The sequence below is a fragment of the Vidua macroura genome, chromosome 2 (genome assembly GCF_024509145.1).
Source record: "Vidua macroura isolate BioBank_ID:100142 chromosome 2, ASM2450914v1, whole genome shotgun sequence".
Lineage (NCBI taxonomy): Eukaryota > Metazoa > Chordata > Aves > Passeriformes > Viduidae > Vidua > Vidua macroura.
Window position 1 is genome coordinate 769,577 of NC_071572.1, and position 19,356 is coordinate 788,932.

Sequence of the window (19,356 nt, forward strand, 5' to 3'; positions counted from 1 at the left end):
GCCGGCGTATGAGGGGGCCGGCGTGTGAGGCGGCCCGGCCCGCCCTGTGGGGAAGCGGAAAGGCTCGGGGTGCCGGGGCTCCCGGTGTGGGGAAGCGGAAAGGCTCGGGGTGCCGAGGCTCCCGGTGGGGGGAAGCGGAAAGGCTCGGGGTGCCGGGGCTCCCGGTGTGGGGAAGCGGAAAGGCTCGGGGTGCCGAGGCTCCCGGTGGGGGGAAGCGGAAAGGCTCGGCGTGCCGAGGCTCCCGGTGCCCGGCCCGCCCTGTGGGGAAGAGGAAGGGTTCGGGTGCCCGCTCCGCCCTGAGGAGGAGCAGAAGGGCTCGGGGTGCCGGGGCTCCCGGTGCCCGCTCCGTCCCGTGGGGAAGAGGAAGGGTTCGGGTGCCCGCTCCGCCCTGAGGAGGAGCAGAAGGGTTCGGGCTGCCGGGGCTCCCGGTGCCCGCTCCGCCCCGTGGGGAAGCGGAAGGGTTCGGGTGCCCGCTCCGCCCTGTGGAGGAGCAGAAAGGCTCGGGGTACCGAGGCTCCCGGTGTGGGGAAGCGGAAAGGCTCGGGGTGCCGGGGCTCCCGGTGCCCGCTCCGTCCCGTGGGGAAGCGGAAGGGTTCGGGTGCCCGCTCCGCCCTGAGGAGGAGCAGAAGGGTTCGGGCTGCCGGGGCTCCCGGTGCCCGCTCCGCCCTGTGGAGGAGCAGAAAGGCTCGGGGTGCCCAGGCTCCCGGTGCCCGCTCCGCCCTGAGGAGAAGGAGAAAGGCTCGGGGGGCCGGGGCTCCCGGTGCCCGCTCCGCCCCGTGGGGAAGCGGAAGGGTTCGGGTGCCCGCTCCGCCCTGAGGAGGAGCAGAAGGGTTCGGGCTGCCGGGGCTCCCGGTGCCCGCTCCGCCCCGTGGGGAAGCGGAAGGGCTCGCGGTGCCGGGGCCGCCCCCCTCCCGCTGCCATGGCGCGGCCGCCCCGCCGCGGCTGAGGGAGCCGCCATGGCCGCGGCGCTGCGGGCCGCGCTCTGCGGCGGGCTGCTGCTCTGCGGTGAGTCCGCCGGGGAGGGACGGGGGGGACGGGGAGAGCTCCCGGTGCCGCCTGGCCGCGGGCACGGCGGGCGGCGGTGCCCTCACGGGGAGCGGCAGCGAGGGGCGCCTGAGGCGGCGGCGCCTCCGCGCTGCCCCGAGCCCGGCGCGGCTCCTCGGGGGCGGTGAGGAACCGAGCGGCCCTGTGGGGACAGAGGGGACAGCGGGGACAGCCCGCCGTGTTGTTGAGCCGGGGCTCAATCTGTGCTGGGAAACGGGGACGGTTCTGCCGGGAGCGGGACACTGCAGGTCCGGGCGCGGGGGCAGAGCCGCGGCCCGAGAGCTCCGTGTCACCGTCTGCGGAGGGGACAGCCGGGGAACGGGGACAGGAGGAGAGGGAACGGCCTCAGGCTGGGCCAGGGCAGGCTCAGCTTGGCCAGCAGCAGGAATTTCCCCATGGAAAGGCTGCTCAGGCCTTGGCAGGGGCTGCCCAGGGAGCTTTGCAGTGCCCATCCCTGCAGGTGTCCCCTGGAGGTGGCACTCAGAGCTCTGGGCTGGGGACAAGGTGGGCACAGCTGGCACTCCATGGGCTGGGAGGGCTGGGCACAAACCTGAAACCCCAGAAGTATTTCCTCATCTCTTTGGATCCACAGTGCCCAGTGAAGCGATTTACCTGGAGGCTCCTCAGGTAGGCAGCACTGTGAGGGAAGTGAGCCTGGCAAGGAAATGTGGTTTTCCCTGGGAATTTGCCTGCCTGCCTCAGACCTCATCCACAGAGCAGGGACAGTGCTCCAAGAGAAATGAGAGGGACTTTGGATAAGGGTTGGAATGCCAGGAGAAAGGGGAGTGGCTCCCAGTGCCAGAGGGCAGGGCTGGATGGGAGATTGGGAATTGGGAATTGTTCCCTGGCAGGGTGGGCAGGGGCTGGGATGGAATTGCCAGAGCAGCTGGGGCTGCCCCTGGATCCCTGGCAGTGCCCAAGGCCAGGTTGGACACTGGGGCTGGAGCAGCCTGGCACAGTGGGAGGTGCCCCTGCCATGGCAGGGCTGGCACTGGGTGGGATTTAAGGTCCCTTCCAGCCCAAACCAGTGTGGGATTTGAACTTCTGTGTTTGTGATGTGCACTGTGTTTGATTTATTTGTTGGGTGCAAGGGTAACACCGCAGGACCAGAGCCTGGAACAGGTTTTGTTTAAGCCCGGTTCAGATTTTAAACTCTTGCCTGCCAGAGGGGGGTGACTGACACAGGAATTTCATTAATTTCTGCATCAGCTGAGGCACAGCTCAGGGGTGATTAGGGGCTGCTAGGGTGACCTTAAAGGTCTCTTCCAGCCCTGAAGATTCTGCAAACCACAGGCGTGGAAAATGTGTTATTTCTCTTAGAGCCTGTCATCAGGTGTGACTCCTGTGGCATTTAAGCGCTGCTCTGCTCTGGCAGGGTTTGTTTGCATTGCTCATTTGTGGTGCAGTAATGGGCTGGAATCTTTGCTATTTTAGTCTCAATACCTTCAATTATGTAAGAATAAATCATAACAGTAATGGGCTTTTCATTGATACTTTACACTAGTTTAGGGTTTCTTTGATTCAGTTCCAAGAAAGGAGAATAGCTGGGGGTTTGTCCCTTGTGAATAATACTGACTAATGATAGTTAATTGCATTTAATTATATGTAGCAGCTCACTTACCTTCAGAGTTGCTTCTGGTTTATCTCTGTTTATCAGTCCCCACGCCCTTGCTATTCCCACAGTGCTGCTGGAGCACTGCTTAGGAAAACTGGGCTTTGACAATCTCAGGGAGAGTTCACACCCTGAGTGCTGGGCAGCTCAGTCATGCACAAGAAACCTTGGTGTCACAAGCACTTACTGGAAGTCACTGGTGCCAGTAATTTGTTCTGTTGCATAAGGAGGCAGGAGAGGCATCAGGATTTAAATGAATTTAATTGGGCTCTGTTTTTGAATAAGCACCTAAGGCAAGGCAGAGGCTGCATTTAGATTTTGGATGAGTGACAAGTGCTGGAGCAAACACTGAAATGTTGGTTCTGCTTCCTCCCACAGTTTCTGGAATGGTCCCAGAGCCCCAGAACGTGAGAATTACTTCAGTCAATCTTCACAGCACCTTGCAGTGGGATGCACCAAGGTTCCCCAGAGGGAACCTCACCTACACTGTCCGGTCCAAGAGGTGGGGCTGGGCTGGGCTGGCTTTCATTCATCTCCTGCAGCTCTGTGTGCTTGGGATCTGTGTGCTTTGCAGAGCACAGTCTGTCCCTTTATTTCAGGGACTTTGCTGTCCCAGGAGCTGTCCCTTTATTTCAGCTTGTGAGAGGCTTCTGTGCTGAGCTGAAGGACAGGGCAGAGGCATTTCCTGGGCATTCACACCCAAGGCAGCTTTGTCCTGTTTGTTTTGGAAGCACAAACACATTCTGGCATTGGGTGTCACTGGCTCTGTGTGTGGTTTTTCTCTTCTGTGATTGAAGAGACCTGGTTGTGCTAAGTGTTTGCCCTTCCCTGATCTGTCAGATGCTCCCATCCCATCCCATCCCATCCCATCCCATCCCATCCCATCCCATCCCATCCCATCCCACGGCAGGGGCACCTCCAGCCCCAGTGTCCAGCCTGGCCTTGGGCACTGCCAGGGATCCAGGGGCAGCCCCAGCTGCTCTGGCAATTCCATCCCAGCCCCTGCCCACCCTGCCAGGGAACAATTCCCAATTCCCAATCTCCCATCCAGCCCTGCCCTCTGGCAGTGGCAGCCATTCCCTGGGTCCTGGCACTCTCTGCCCATATAAAAGTTCTCCCTTTTCTTTAGAAGCCCCTCCAGGCACTGGAAGGAGCTCTAAGCCTTGCCCAGAGCCTCTTCATGCTCAGTTTTTCATCTCAGAGGAGATTTTTCTGGGTTCTGTAGCCATGGTCCCTTGATCAGCACATTTCTGGGCAGGCTTTTGATGCAAAGCAGAAAGAATAAAACCTATTAAATATCATCCATTAAATCATGTACTGATCAAGGCCAGGCTGGACACTGGGGCTGGAGCAGCCTGGCACAGTGGGAGGTGTCCCTGCCATGGCAGGGGTGGCACTGGGTGGGCTCTGAGGTCCCTCCAACCCAAACCTTCTGTGGTTCTGTTCCATAAGCAGTTCCTGGTCACTTCCCAGCCCTGTTTTTCTCTGGCTTTTCCCCGTGTGCAAATCCTGGGGACAGCTCTGAGCAGAGTCCCAGTGGGACAGCAGTGCCCTGCCGTGGCCCTGGCTGAGTGTTTGCTGGCTCCTCTGAACTCCTGCCTGCTGAATGCAGTGCTGTGGCCCTACCAGGACATGGGCATTTTTTACAGAAGTAGGATTTTAACCCCTAAGTTTATCCTGGATTTATAGATGTGATTTATTAAAGAAATATGGATATTGATCTAGCACCAATATCCAACTGTGATGGACAAAAACTCTCTAACAGTTTAAAGTTAGAAAGTGTATGTTCATTGCGGCGCCGGGCAGCGTGCGGGACAGCTCCCAAATACACACTGCACCTTTCCAATGATTACAGAGTCCTTTTATCCACACCAGAATTGAATACCCAAAATACAAATACATATTCATCATTTAGTACATCCCATTCCTCACTTCCTATGCTAATCATTCCCAAAGCTATTAGGCAAGTGTGGTTTGTTCCTTGAAATGGGTCGGGGGTCCCTTTCATGGGGAGGGGTCCCAAAATGAGGAAGTAAATGAAGCCTTCCTCATTCTGACCTTTCTACCTTTTCAATGCAAGTATGACAAATGAACCTTGGTAGAACTCCCATTCCCTGTCCTCAATTGGTTTCAGAACAGAGGAGGCCCACAATTGTCTCATGTTCCTAAAAGCTATTTGTCAGTTTCTATATTCTTCTTTATAAACCCAGCTAACTAAACATGGTGTTGACAAGCAATCAATTCTTAGTTAACTACTAACTCTTAACTTCATCAAGGCCTACTCATTTATTTTAATTAACTCTAGTAATGCTTACCTCTAACTAAAATCTTAGCTCCTCTAAAATCTCTAAATCCCTTAAAGTTTATGTTTCAGATGGGTGTAAAATCCCTAGCGTGCGTCTTACACCCGTTTTTGTGTCCGCCAGTGCTAACTGCTCCCACTGACAGCTTTGCTGCCTTAAAGCCATTTAGCCAGCTGGAATCACCCGTGTGTTTCTGTTCCCTGCAGCATCTACTACCCTGGGGACACCTACGAGACGCTGAGGACGGGGCTGAGGCTGCCCTGGTGTGACGTGTCCTCGCTGTCGCCCTACGGCAGCTACGTGCTGCAGCTGCGGGCCGAGGCAGGAGAGCTGCACTCCCCCTGGGTCACCCTCACCTTCAAGCCCATGGATGACAGTGAGCCTTTCCCCGTTCTTCCCAAAAAAAGTGCTGCCTGCTCCGGGAGAGGAGCTAGGGGGTGCAGAGTGTTTTATCCTTTCATTATGTTGGGCTGCTCATGGCTTCCTTTTCCTGCCTCTGTCGAGGTCGGGATTGAAGGCACTCGAGATGCTTTTTCACATTCAGGCTTAGATGTTTAATTTCTCTTATCTGTGTTACAGTCTAACAAGCACTGAGTTCTGCAGTATTTCACTGACAGGGTACAAAATGGCTCACTGTCTCTCTCTCCAAGGCCTTTTAAGGATAAACTGTGCAATTCAGAAATGACACCTCAATTATTTTCACTTTTAACCCAATACCCAACCACCCGTGCCCACAATGGGGACTTTTTGATCCAATTGCACAAAACCCCCCAAAGCCATGGAGAAGGAGGTGAAGAAGAAGGAGCAGCCTCCACCCTAAAACCTCCACCTTGCTTTCTATCTATTCCTGCATTCCAAACCCTTCAACTCTGAGTTTCCCACCCTGTGCTACCACACACTTCTATTCTAACTCCACACCTATCATCTCAGGTTTATTATTGAATTTTGGAAGCTTCTCCAGGGCCTCAGGTCAGTGCAGTGTTCTCCTGGGGGTCAGTGCCTGGCAGCACAGAAAGTCCCAAATTCTCAGCACCCAGGGTTCCTACAACATTGAACTACAAAATCTTTGTTGTAACAGGAAGCAGAGTTAGGTTCACTGTCATGGTATTGATCACCTCTTTGGAGGAGATTTTCAAACAAAGCATCATTTTAGCTTAAAATAAGGCACATTTCTGTTTTCTGTTTTATAATTTAATAACATTTTATCATTAATTACATAATTTAATACATTTAATTACATTGAAAATCTTAGTTGTAACACTGGCAGAAAGCAGATTTAGGTTCTCTGTCATGGTATTGATCACCTCTTTGGAGGAGATTTTCAAACAAACCATAATTTTCTCTTAAAATAAGGAACATTTCTATTTCCCAGCTAGGGAGAAGTTGTCTTCAAGGAGCCAGACTTCCTGTATATCTAAATAAATTCAGTTACTTCCTTATTCATTGCTTTGCCAGATAAAAAGCTAAATTTCTATTTTTTTCTAACTTAAAAAAAACCCAAAACATTCTCACAGAGAAAGGTTAATTTTCAGCCAAGAAATCTTGATTGCACAAGGCAGAAATAATTCAAATGTTTTCATTTTTCAGGCTGATCATAACCAAAGCCCCCCAATAAAACACTTTTCTAGAGGGTCTGCTCAGGACAGACAGATGCTGTGGCAGTTTGGCCCAGAAGGAGAAGTGAGTGATAGCCATGGAAATGGTCCTTCCTCTCCTGGAGCCACCACAGCTGGCAAAAGGGAACTGAGTTCATTTCGAGGGTGTGGGAACAGAGCTGCCTTGGTTCCTGGTGTTTAACTGCAAAAACAAAATCAACGTCCAGGGCGGTTCTGTGAGGAAAGCACTAATTTATGCCTGGCCCAGGGAGAAGAAATCACTTCCTTCTACTGTGTGATTTAAAAGGTGACTGCTGGGCTGGGTGCAAATGTCCAGCTGAAGCTGAATCCCCTCCTGTCCTGTTCTGTGCCTTGTGCAGCCAGCATTGGCCCCCCTGAGGTGAGGCTGAAGTCCGAGTCCGGGGCCCTGCACGTGGATGTCTCGGGGCCCTTTGCGGAGCACGAGCAGGACAGGTGGCCCCTGAGGCTCTACTACGGCTCCTGGAGGTACAGGATCCTCTACTGGAAGAAGGGCAGCAGAGACACAGAGCTGGCCTCTGCTTCCTGGGTATGCTGCTTCCCTGCTTCATCTCAGCTTGGCCTGGAAAACGCTGCCCTGGGAACGTCCTGGGAGCTCCTCGAGGCTCTGGCGCAGGCTGGAGCCCCTCTGGAGCCAGGCTGGGAGAGCTGGGGGGGCTCACCTGGGGAGGAGAAGCTCCAGGGAGAGCTCAGAGCCCCTGGCAGGGCCTGAAGGGGCTCCAGGAGAGCTGCAGAGGGACTGGGGACAAGGCCTGGAGGGACAGGAGCCAGGGAATGGCTCCCAGTGCCAGAGGGCAGGGCTGGATGGGAGATTGGGAATTGGGAATTGTTCCCTGGCAGGGTGGGCAGGGGCTGGGATGGAATTGCCAGAGCAGCTGGGGCTGCCCCTGGATCCCTGGCAGTGCCCAAGGCCAGGTTGGACACTGGGGCTGGAGCAGCCTGGCACAGTGGGAGCTGTCCCTGCCATGGCAGGGGTGGGATGGGGTGGGCTGTGGGGCCTTTCCAACCCAAACCAATCTGGGATTCTGTGATTCCAAGAGTAAAAATGGATCTCTACTAATTACTAATTACAGTTAATCAAGTCTGTTCACTACAGCTGGGACTCAGAGTAAATGCAGGAGTTGTGCAGTTACACAGCAGCATGGACAGAATTTTCTCTTTCCATAACTATCAATAACCCTGTGTTTTTTCCCCCTCAGTGGGACTTTGGGCTTTTTACCCCCAAAAATATCTAAAAATAGGTAAAGCTTTTATTCACTGTGGCCACCTGCAGCTCTGCAGTTTGTGTCCACTGCAGTTCCCTTTCTCCCTCTCAGGGCCAGCCTCTTCCACAGGCAGTTGTGCTCCTCCATGGAGAAAGATCATTAATAATGTATTAATTAGAGCATTTTGGCCTCTGTTTCAGGCAAACAGGAAGCCTCTGGGCAGCAGACCCCAGTGCCAGTTACTGAGTGTTTGTACATCAGTGCAGATTTACATCAAGGAGTCCAGCAGGAGTAATCCTGATTTGTGTCTGCTACCTGCACAGTGCTTTGCCACTCGGTTCCAGAGCCCAGGGCTCACCATTTCCCACCCTGCAGCCTGGTTTGCCACTCCCAGCCTCCCGAGGGCTGCAGGTATTCCTGCCCCCGGGCTGTGCTCTGCATTCACCAGAGGAGCAGAGCTGCACTTGGAGTCCCTGCCTGCAGCACTTCCAGCTGCAAGTCTGGGCCATTCCCCAGGGAGCAGAGAGGCAGCAGGCAGAGCCTGGCTAACTCCACAGCTTATTTGTGAGTGGCTGCTTGCTCCAGGATTGGAACCTGCCTGGAGAGTCTCCTGTTCCTCTTGAGGGATGCTCTGCAGTTACAGGGGCATAACTGATCCTGAACAGCAAATTCAGCTGCTCAGACACCTCACAGCTCCCAGAAATATTTTCTTTCTTTCTTTTTTTTTTGGTTTTGTCTAGATGACAGATCACAGAATCACAGAGTTGGGAAGGTTGGAAGAGCCCTCTGTGGTCATCAGTTCCAGCCATTAACCCAGCAGCCCGTGTTCACCACTAACCCCTGTCCCCAGGTGCCACATCTACACATTTTTAACACTTCCAGGGGTGGGCACTGCACCATTGCTCTGGGCAGCCTATTCCAGGGCTCGACAGCTTTTTCAGTGATTTTTTTTTCCTAATATCCAATCTAAAGCTCCCCTGGCACAACCTGAGGCCTTTTCCTCTTGTGCTGTTCCTCCTCTGCAGTTAGATGGTGTTTGTGTGTAACTGTGCTCCTAGCTGATCTCATTTGCTTGGGTGACAGTCTCTGGCTGCCACCAGATCTCATTTATCATCCCTCATTAGCCTAAAACTTCGTTAGTGCTGCTGGAAACAGCCCAAAGCTCAGTGCTGTGGATGGTTGTACGGTTGTACAGTGGTTGTGATTGTAATTCAGCACAGTTGTAATTGTAATTGTAATTCCTTGGTTCTTCCTTAGCTAACTGCACAGCTGAGTCGCTGATGTCACACTTTCTGTGGTTTTGTGTTTGCAGGTAGCTCAGGTGGACACCAGGCACAGCTCAGAGATCCTGGCCCAGCTGGAGCCATGGACAGTTTATTGTGTGCGAGTGCAGGCGCTGATTCCCGAGTGGAACAAGGCAGGGCAGCTGAGCAGGGAGCTCTGTGAGCAGACAACCCACAACGGTAACCTGGCAGCTGGGGGATCATGGACCCACACTGGGAGGGACCTCACGGGCACCCAGTGCCACCCTGCCATGGCAGGGACACCTCCCCCTGTGCCAGGCTGCTCCAGCCCCAGTGTCCAGCCTGGCCTTGGGCACATTCCACAGAGAAAGCAATCCTTTGAGAATAATCGCTCAGAAGTGAGTAATGAGGGTTTTAATTGGCTTTTTCCTTGTCTCTGGCAGGTGTAACCCCTGTGTGGATAATCGTGACTGTTCTGGTGGGGTCCATGCTGGTCGTGGGCACAGCTGCCATCGTTTGTTTCTTCTCCAGTTTCTATCTGTACAGACTCTCCAAACATGTTTTCTGCCCATCCTACATTTTCCCACAACACTTGAAAGAGGTTTGTTTCCTGACTAACACTAAACACTTGAAAGAGGTTTGTTTCCTGACTAAAATTGGCCTTTCCAGCAGAGCCACTTGTTTTTTCAAGGCTCTCAGTGCCAAAACATTTAGAGCTTCTTTTATTTTGCCTCCTCTCACTGGCACCTGATGGTCAGTGACCTGTAATTTGTAATCACCAGCTTTTTATGGCTCAGAAACAGGATGGGTTTGTTGATTTTGAACTGAGAGAGTACCAGGTGTCAACTTCAGTTCCTCATTTAGCCAGTAAGCAACAGAAATCTCTGTCTCTCCTGCCTCCTTTTAGACTTAAACCAGCTCCTTTTTTCTCCTGCAGCAAAGTGCTGCCACAAGTGTAATCACGAGTTTTAACTTCAGGAAAGTGGCTGAGGAAGGAAGCTGGGCTAGATCAGCTGTACCAGAGCAGCCTGGGCTATGGAAGGTGTCCTTGGCCATGGCAGGGACAGGGTGGGAAGAGCTTTGGAGTCTCATCCAACCCAAACCACTCTGGGAATCTGTGATTCTATGGAGTCTGAAAATTCCAGCTCAAAGGAGAGCAGTGACAGCAGCCATTGCTGACGGGGACCCACTGCCCCTGTCACACAGACAGAAGACAAAGAGGCTGCAGCAGGATCCCTTCCCAGAAACAAGGATGCACAAAATGCTCCTGTACCAGCCTGTGCTCTCCTGAGTGCCTGCAGTTCCTCTGGGGCTTTCATTTTCACTCACTCAGAGCTCAGCACCCCCGGGTTTGCCGCTGATTTTGGCTCCTGCTTTAGGTTGAACACGTGCTCAGCATGAGGAGTGTCATGGAATCACAGAATCCCAACTGGGTTGGGATGGGAGGGACCCTAAAGCCCACCCAGGGCCACCCCTGCCATGGCAGGGCCACCTCCCACTGTGCCAGGCTGCTCCAACCTGGCCTTGGGCACTGCCAGGGATCCAGGGGCAGCCCCAGCTGCTCTGGCAATTCCATCCCAGCCCCTGCCCACCCTGCCAGGGAGCAATTCCCAATTCCCAATCTCCCATCCAGCCTCGAGGCTCCTTTGCTCCAGGTGTCTCTAAGGACAGGGAGAGCTTTGGGCTGGTGCTGTCCCAGGAATCAAAGGGCAGCTGTGCCTCCCTAAAATGTGCTTTGGCCAAGGCAGTGCTTTCACTAGGGGGATGTTTCAATGGCAGGGTTGGGCCACAACATTCCCAATCCCAGTTTGGTAGAAAAGGGTGTGATAGTGAGGATATTTGTGCTGATTTTTGTATCTGCAGTGCCCAGCACTCCTGACAGAGCAGCTGGTTTCTCATTCCAGATTCAGTTCAGAATTGTTTCATCTGAGGGCACCAGGATGAGCAGAGGGATGGAGCAGCTCTGTTAGAAAGGCTGGGAAAGCTGGGATTGCTCAGGGAATTGCTGGGATTGCTGGGAAGGAAAGGCTCTGGGGTGACCTCAGTGTGGCCTTGCAGGGCCTGAAGGGTTCCAGGAGAGCTGGAGAGGGACTGGGGACAAGGAATGGAGGGACAGGACCCAGGGAATGGCTCCCACTGCCAGAGGGCAGGGTTCTTGACAAATCTCTCTTCCCCCATAGCCCAGTTACCATTTAGTGCTTGTTCCCAGTCAAAACTGTTTGGTTTTTGTTTGTTGTTTTTTTTTTTTTTTTCCCAAGTTTCTGTCCCAAACAAGACTCTGAACCCTGGGGTTATTCTTGAAAGGCACTTCCCTCTTGTACCCAAGCCTGGAACAGGATTTTAGGGAGGATATGACACTGTTGGCCCTGTGGGACTTGTAAAGCCTGAGAAATGCACTAGATGTGTGCAGAACAATCCCAGTGCTGTTTAATAATCCCCGTGTTTCTGAGCAAACGGGATGGGACAGCTGGAGAGACCTAATCCTCACTTCCTCTTTGTTTCCCAGTTTCTGAGCAAACCTCCCAGTGCTCCACAGCCTTTCCCTCCCCTTCCACGAGAAGAGCTGCTGGTTTACGACGAGCTGACAGTGATTTCAGAGCAATCCCAAACCCTCAGTGAAGGGAGTGGGGATGAGGCCAGCGGGACACCAGAGCTCCCTCAGGACTCTGCACAAGGAGACTCTGACTCAGGAGTGGGAGCAGCCTCAGGAAAAGCCTAAATACCCTCCTCATTCTTCTTGGAAAAGGAGAAGCAAATGGACTTTTGGGTTTATCTCATTGCTGTTCTCCAGCAGGAACAATCCACAGACAAGCACGGGGTCACAGACTTTTGACAGAATAATTTTATTTTTTTTAAGTACAAGAAACTTGGCTCTAAATGAGGAATTAAAAGATCCATAACTTTTGCCACTGTTGGTTGTGGCTCCCTGAGGAGTTGTAGCAATTCCAGCACTGATTATGACACTAAAAAGGAAATGTCATATTTATATATAATACTAATTAATTTAACTTTGATGAACTATTTATTGCAAAAACTAATCAAAATGTTTATAAAAGAAAATAGTATTTTGTAAGGAAAGACCTGATCTGGTTTATTTCTTTCTAATGAGAAATGATGTGTTTTTAAGGATATCCCCGTTGGCATCATCTTTATATGGAATTTATTCTTCCCTGATGCAAAATTGTGAAGTTTTTAGGGTGGGATGAACTGATGGCTGTGGGAAACTTGGCAGCTGAAGTGGGAGTTAAATTAGGTTCATTTTAATTATCTGCTGATGTGTATTCTTAATTCTAAAAATCCAGGGAGCTGTGACTCCCTGTTCCAAGCCCAGCCTCACCTGCACAGGTGGGTAAAGGCTGTACCCAGCACTGGGGCAGAAGTGGGACCTTTGCAGGGGCACTGACTGGGTTTGTGTTATTGCATCAAAGTGGGAGTGAGAAATTAAATTCTGTCACCAAAAGGAGCCTTCCAGGAGTGAAGTTGTGTCATCTCAGCCTTATGTGGGAATTGCAGAGTTTTGGGGGTGGATGTTTGTTACCTGATGTGTAAATATCTCCTTTTTGGGAGTGATTGCAGGCAGAAATCGGGAATTGATTCCATCAGTTTTCATCTCCCAGCTCCCCTCAGAGGAGGCTCAGGGGGGACCTTGTGGCTCTGCACAGCTCCTGCCAGGAGGGGACAGCCGGGGGGGTCGGGCTGTGCTCCCAGAAAACAGGGACAGGAGGAGAGGGAACGGCCTCAGGCTGGGCCAGGGCAGGCTCAGCTTGGGCAGCAGCAGGAATTTCCCCATGGAAAGGCTGCTCAGGCCTTGGCAGGGGCTGCCCAGGGAGCTTTGCAGTGCCCATCCCTGCAGGTGTCCCCTGGAGGTGGCACTCAGAGCTCTGGGCTGGGGACAAGGTGGGCACAGCTGGCACTGCATGGGCTGGGAGGGCTTTTCCAGCCCCGGGGATTTGGGATTCTGGGATTCTATGGAGTCTGTATCTGGTTTTTCTGCACTTTTTAACTTTGGTCATCTTCTGCTTTCATGGGGAATATGGAATTCATGGAATTGTTTTTTTTTTCAAGGTATTTTGTTTAACTGGTGCTTTTCTGCACCTCTCCCCAAGGCTGCTCTGGGAATGCTGATCCTGTGTCTGGATCACCACTCCAAGGAACAAGCCCAGCTCCCTGTGTGTTCCCTGTCCCTCCTCCCACAGCATCAGCTTCTTTCTAAATTTTCTCTCCACCCCGTTTTCCCTTTTATTTTGGCTTTTAGAGTGGCAAAATGCCCGCTGCACGTGGAGCTGAGGAGGGGCTGGAGATCCCTGCCTTTCCCTCAGTGCTCCTGGAGCTGCTTTCCCCTGTCCAGCAGCTGCTGTGCCCAGGAGGCCGGCGAGTTCCTGTCAGTGGCAGGAATCCATCGGCGCTTCTGTCACCATCTGCTTGTGCGGGGTGTCGCGATGGTTCTTCTCACCGATCCCAAAAGTGCAAACAGGCAAACAGCAGGGGACTGTCAGTTAATCACAACAAATGCACCTTTATTAGGGGCCAGACAGTAAATGCAATAGTGGGGATCAGAAAGGAGATAAAAGGAGAGAGAGAGAGAGAGAAGAGGGGTATGGGAATAGCTACCAACACAGGCGAGATCCTCAGTGCTCCGGACGATGGGGATCCGTCTGTCGTGTCGGGGGAGTCTCCGAAGTTCTGGTCAGCTCAGGGGTGCAGTTATAGTCCCCAGAGGAAAGAGGGGGGAACATGCAGGACAATGAGAGTCTGTTGTGATCGCTGCAGGGAACAGGTGAGTCCACTGAAACCACCGAGGCAGGACGAACACGATGGAGAGTAAGTCAATTTAAATTACTGAAGGGAAGCAGGTCATGTCATGGGTGGTCACACCATCCTCTTCCCCACTCCCTGTGGCAGGGGTCTCAGTCTCAGTCCTTGGGAGGGGGTTTTTGATCTCCGTCAGTCACAGTGGTAACGAGGCAGATGAGGGGTCTTCAGTGAGAGACCACTAGAGTCACCCCAAAAATTCATTCAGCTTAAAGGAGGAGAGTGAACAAATGTGCAGCAGGCTGTTCCTTGCTGGGTCCGTGCCAGGTCTTTGCCAATTCCTTGCCAAGTTCTTGCCAACTCCTTGCCAAGTCCTTGCCAGGCCTAGTTCAGAACAGCTGACCTAAGGTACAGCAGCTGCACCTGCACTGCTGCTCCCTCCAAGCCAGAACTGCAGTGAGGGAAGGGTTTCTCCTCGTGGCAATCAGAAGGCAAAAGGAGAATGAGAGGGACTTCGGACGGCCTCTTACAGGTTCCAAGGCTCTGCTCAGGGCTGATAAGGCAGAGATAAGGCTGTGCCACTTCAGTGCAGCCTCCTTGCTGAGGCAAACTGGGGCAGAACAAAAATGACAGCTTGGGCTGCTCGGGGATATTGGGAGTTCAGATGGAAGCAGGACAAGTGTCTGCAAGGACATCATGGCACAGGGTGCCCAGAGAGGCTGGGGCTGCCCCTGGATCCCTGGCAGTGCCCAGGGCCAGGTTGGACACTGGGGCTGGAGCAGCCTGGGGCAGTGTGTAGGGAGTGCTGGTCCCCTGGACAGAGGGAGACGAGAGATCTCTGAGTCAGGTCTTGGGGTACAGGGTTTATTGTGGGGCCCTGCTCGGAGCTGCAGCCACAGCCCTGGAGTGGAGGCAGGGAGAGAGAGCGAGAGAGAGAGAGAGAGGATGCCAAGAGAGGGTCCAAGAGAGCAGGGAAGGGAAGGAAAAAGGGGCTCTGGTCTCCTGGGCACACCTTATCAAGGGGGCTTCAGAGTGGGTGTGGGATCAGACTTGGGCCAGTGGGATTACAGATACTTCAGGGGAGGGTTACAGGTGTGGGATAAACCATACATTTTTGAGGGATGAGACAGAACATTTTGTCTGACCCTTGGATCTGTCTGTGGGTCAAAAAAAGGGAGTTCCCTTCCACTGGCCACCCCACTGTTCACTAATTGCTTAGCAGCCAAGGTCTGACATCTCAAAGCTCGTTCTCATCTCAATCTTGCTCTCAGTCCCTGTATTTTGTAAATCTTTTGCCAGGCAATCATATTTGTAAGGTTTTCCCATTTCAGCCTCCCCAACAACAGTGGAAGGTGTCCCTGCCCCACAGCCTTGGACACTTCCAGGATTTAGGGGCTGCTAAAATCAACCCAGACGTGGTTTTTTCAGGCTGATGTGCACTTTGGCCTTGCTGCAGAAATCTTCCTGCCCCACGCCCAGCAAGGCTTTTGTAGGTGAGAGGCCTCTTCCTCTGCCACAGCGTCATGAGAGTCACAACATGAGCCAGGCCTGGGGACAAGGGCAGCCTCTGCCTGTCCCCACATGGGCTGGGTGCCCCACTGGGAAGAAATAATTTAGAGCAGGAGCAATAATTTAGAGGGAAGCAGCAATTCACAGGAGAGTTCATCTTGAGCTGGGCTTGTGGACATTGCAATGACAAGTCAATAAATCAGGTGAACTTTAACCATGTGCTGATGTCAGCTGAAAGTACAGAGGGATGCTGGAGGCTGCTCACTCTGGTACGGCGTGTTCTGGCAAAGCCAGAAAGAAAAACAGACCCCTTGAAGGCCTGGGAGTGCTTGGAAGAAGATTTCAGACCTGAAATGTGAAGAAAAGTGGAATGGTTAAGGAATAGGGAAGTGGGGAAACTGAAGGAGAAGAGTCTGAGCTTGTGGCCAGTAAAACAGATTCCAGGAGAGGGCAATGAGGGAGGGCAGAAAGGAACAGTTCAGAGAATTTCAGTCATGGGAGTGGAGGGAGGAAGAGGAACCAGAGCCCAGGACCAGCCAAGGGGTCAGGGACACAGTCACCCCCCAGCTCCACATTTTTGTCTCTCCCTATTTCCTATTGGGAACTTTGGGGTCTTCCCTGCCCAGCAGGTCCCCCCCAATCCAGAAGGAGTCCAGCTGAACAGCAGAGCCAGAGAGGCTTTCAGAAAAATCCATCCCAAGCTCTAGAAAAGCTTTTAAATTGATTCTTAACCAGAAACACTTGTGCTTGTACCTTCATGCCTTTTATTTTTTTCTGATACAGACTGAGAAAGATCCGTTATCACCTGGCAAAATGTCATTTGCTACGATTCATCATCATCCTAGAAAAGTATTATTGAATAAGTGGGATGCAGAGCAAGGCTCTTCCCTTGAGATTGTGGTGCTGTGAAAAAAGAGCTGCTTTACAGGAGGAACTGTGAATAACCCACAGGACCACTTGTGAGCAATGTACTGGAAATATCCCTTCCCTGGGGACTGGAGTTCCTGAAATTTGCTGTGCATTCCCTCAAGCCATTACTGCAGACACTGAGGGCATGGAATGATGATGGCAACACAAAGACAGAAGAGAAGCCCCTGGGGAAGCCTGAGAGAGGAAATCCTCGCTCCAGCATCACCGATGAGCATCACCAACCCCAGGATTGCCCACTGGAGAAAGCACCAAAGAATCTGACCAACAACTTCCAGTTTTTCCATTTTCCCATCAACTCTGCCAGCAGTCACTCAACTCTCCTCTCTAATTTCCATTCCCTCCTCTCTGCTCCTCTGGTTCTGTGGCAGTTTTTCAAAGCACGTTACAGTTCCTCAGAGAGCGACTTGGTTTTCCCATCTGGGTGAGTGTCCTGACAAGAGGATTTGCAGTGGGTTGGATCTTCAGCTGTGCTGACCCAAGGGTGAAACTGGGGTCTGGAACTCCCCTGAACAGGGCAGAACTCACTGATCACTGGGAAATTCCAGCCTGGAGAGGAGAAGCTCCAGGGAGAGCTCAGAGCCCCTGGCAGGGCCTGAAGGGGCTCCAGGAGAGCTGCAGAGGGACTGGGGACAAGGCCTGCAGGGACAGGAGCCAGGGAATGGCTCCCAGTGCCAGAGGGCAGGGCTGGATGGGAGATTGGGAATTGGGAATTGTTCCCTGGCAGGGTGGGCAGGGGCTGGGATGGAATTGCCAGAGCAGCTGGGGCTGCCCCTGGATCCCTGGCAGTGCCCAAGGCCAGGTTGGACACTGGGGCTGGAGCAGCCTGGCACAGTGGGAGGTGTCCCTGCCATGGCAGGGTGACACTGGGTGGGATTTAAGGTCCTTCCAACCCAAACCTGTCTGGGATTCTAAATATTCTCCATGAAGATGGAACTTGCAGATGTGTTCAAAATTACACATTTTGAAGGCACCACAGGCTGTAAGAAGAGGTTTTTGCCAGGCTTTCCTCATTCTTCCAGCCTGGTCGATGCCACCTAGGACACTTCTGTCCTTCCAAGCCTATTCCCAGGACCATCATGGCTGGAAGAGCCCTTTGGAATCACCCAGTCCCACCTCAGCACCAGCATCACCCCAAACCCTGTCCCCAAGGGCCACATCCAGGCCTCTGGGACACTTCCAGAGACAGTGACTCCAAACCTCCCTGGGCAAACCATTCCAATGCCTGACCCAAAAGAACATCCTTCCTGCTCTTCAGCACTGCTGAGGCCTTGTGGAGAGCTGTGAGCAGGGCTGGGGAGTCAGGAGGAGGACAAGGAACAGAGAGGAGGTGTCATTATGTGGCCTGGGGAAAGAAGTCTGATGGCAGGGTAATGAGAGGGTTAAAAAATGGGAAAGGCTTCTGAGTGCTGGGAATGACTCACCTGTGCTCTGTGTCCCTGAGGGAGCTGAAAGCAGTTACAGGACTGCAATAAAACTGAGACAAGGAAAGTTTTCTAATGCTGAAACAAAAATAAACCCCAGAGGTGATACTGCCTGAGAAGGGGGATATTACAAAAATCCGTTGGGAAGGGGTAGACAGATCCAATCCCTCCTTGGGCTCCCTGGGGTCCTTCCTTCCTGGACCACTGCTCCTACACTTTTCACACAAGATGAAATGCTCTATTTGCCCCTTTCATTCTGTTCCAGAGCTGACATGAGAAGAAACCACCAAATTGTGTCTCCTTTGTCTGTCAGCCAACAAAAATAAACCCAGCAGAGCCCAAACTCCAGCAGGCCTCATTTCCTCCGTCACAGGAGTGGTTTGGGACAGACATCAATGGCCACAGGGACACACAGTGTCCTCCTCTGGCTGCCTGTGCTCTGCAGATAGCACTGCTCTCCTACAGGCTGGGCAACACCAGCTTCTGCTCCTTTCTTCCATGACATCAGTGAGGAAATCGCCTTCAAACTCAGCAGAAGACAAACTGCAAATATTTACTAGGTTATAAAATGTTTCTAGCAGTGCCAGACTGGTTCAGCATTTTCGGTTCAAAATGGTTACCCTGAGGTGTGGTTACATAAAGAAATGCCACAATCATGTTTCCTTATCAGCTGTTGGGGCAGGAGGTAACAACGCTCACAGGCCGAGTCTGGCTCAGTGCCCTGCAACACTCAGCAATGCCCCTCACACACTGCTCAACCAAGGTCTGATCTCAGCAGTCCTGGGGGCCTGGAGCACCCCCGTGCCCAGGAGAGGCTGAGGGAGCTGGGGCTGCTCAGCCTGGAGAGGAGCCCCAGGGAGAGGGGCCTCAGCCCTGGCTGTGCTGGCTGTCCCTGTGTGTCCATCTGTCCCTGGCTGTCCGTCTGTCCCTGTGTGTCCCTGGGTGTCCCTGTGTGTCCATCTGTCCCTGGCTGTCCGTCTGTCCCTGTGTGTCCCTGGGTGTCCCTGTGTGTCCATCTGTCCCTGGCTGTCCGTCTGTCCCTGGGTGTCCCTGGGTGTCCCTGTGTGTCCATCTGTCCCTGGCTGTCCCTGTGTGTCCATCTGTCCCTGGCTGTCCGTCTGTCCCTGGCTGTCCCTGGGTGTCCCTGTGTGTCCATCTGTCCCTGGCTGTCCGTCTGTCCCTGGGTGTCCCTGGCTGTCCCTGTGTGTCCATCTGTCCCTGTGTGTCCCTGTCTGTCCCTGGCTGTCTGTCTGTCCCTGTGTGTCCCTGGCTGTCTCTGTCCATCTGTCCCAGTCTGTCCCTGTGTGTCCCTGGGTGTCCCTGTGTGTCCATCTGTCCCTGGCTGTCTGTCTGTCCCTGTGTGTCCCTGGGTGTCCCTGTGTGTCCATCTGTCCCTGGCTGTCTGTCTGTCCCTGTGTGTCCCTGGGTGTCCCTGTGTGTCCATCTGTCCCTGGCTGTCTGTCTGTCCCTGTGTGTCCCTGGGTGTCCCTGTGTGTCCATCTGTCCCTGGCTGTCTGTCTGTCCCTGTGTGTCCCTGGGTGTCCCTGTGTGTCCATCTGTCCCTGGCTGTCCATCTGTCCCTGTGTGTCCCTGGCTGTCTGTCCATTCCTGTCTGTGTGTCCCAGTCTGTCCCAGGGTATCTGTCCCAGTCTGTCCCAGTGTGTCCCAGTGTGTCCCAGTCTGTCCCAGTCAGTCTATCCCT

The 19,356-nt window shown here is 53.1% G+C and overlaps 1 protein-coding gene across 3 annotated transcripts; it reads left to right on the top strand.

Annotated features, from left to right (window-relative positions):
* Window positions 1-141: 141 nt before the first annotated feature.
* Window positions 142-18,002, top strand: IL10RB (interleukin 10 receptor subunit beta). Of its 3 annotated transcripts, none has more exons than XM_053971562.1 (8): window positions 142-276; window positions 499-1,005; window positions 3,035-3,158; window positions 5,166-5,335; window positions 6,935-7,122; window positions 9,111-9,261; window positions 9,486-9,643; window positions 16,087-18,002. In XM_053971562.1, exons 2-8 carry the CDS (start codon window positions 957-959, stop codon window positions 16,210-16,212), a joined length of 966 nt encoding a protein of 321 aa, XP_053827537.1. In that variant the 5' UTR covers window positions 142-276; window positions 499-956; the 3' UTR covers window positions 16,213-18,002. The 3 variants fall into 3 exon arrangements, with proteins under 3 accessions (XP_053827537.1, XP_053827538.1, XP_053827539.1); XM_053971564.1 differs by lacking the exons at window positions 142-276; window positions 16,087-18,002 and adding exons at window positions 1,637-1,671; window positions 11,549-12,505 and having other exon boundaries at window positions 453-1,005; XM_053971563.1 differs by lacking the exons at window positions 142-276; window positions 16,087-18,002 and adding an exon at window positions 11,549-12,505 and having other exon boundaries at window positions 452-1,005.
* The last annotated feature ends 1,354 nt before the right edge of the window (window positions 18,003-19,356 follow it).

What these genes read in the sequence shown, in the direction of transcription:
- IL10RB (XM_053971563.1), top strand. Translation starts at nt 957, where the DNA reads ATGGCCGCGGCGCTGCGGGCCGCGCTCTGCGGCGGGCTGCTGCTCTGC. An exon ending in CGGCGGGCTGCTGCTCTGCG is followed by an intron (nt 1,006 to 3,034) that starts GTGAGTCCGCCG and finishes TTCCTCCCACAG; the next exon opens with TTTCTGGAATGGTCCCAGAG. An exon ending in AGCTGGCCTCTGCTTCCTGG is followed by an intron (nt 7,123 to 9,110) that starts GTATGCTGCTTC and finishes TTGTGTTTGCAG; the next exon opens with GTAGCTCAGGTGGACACCAG.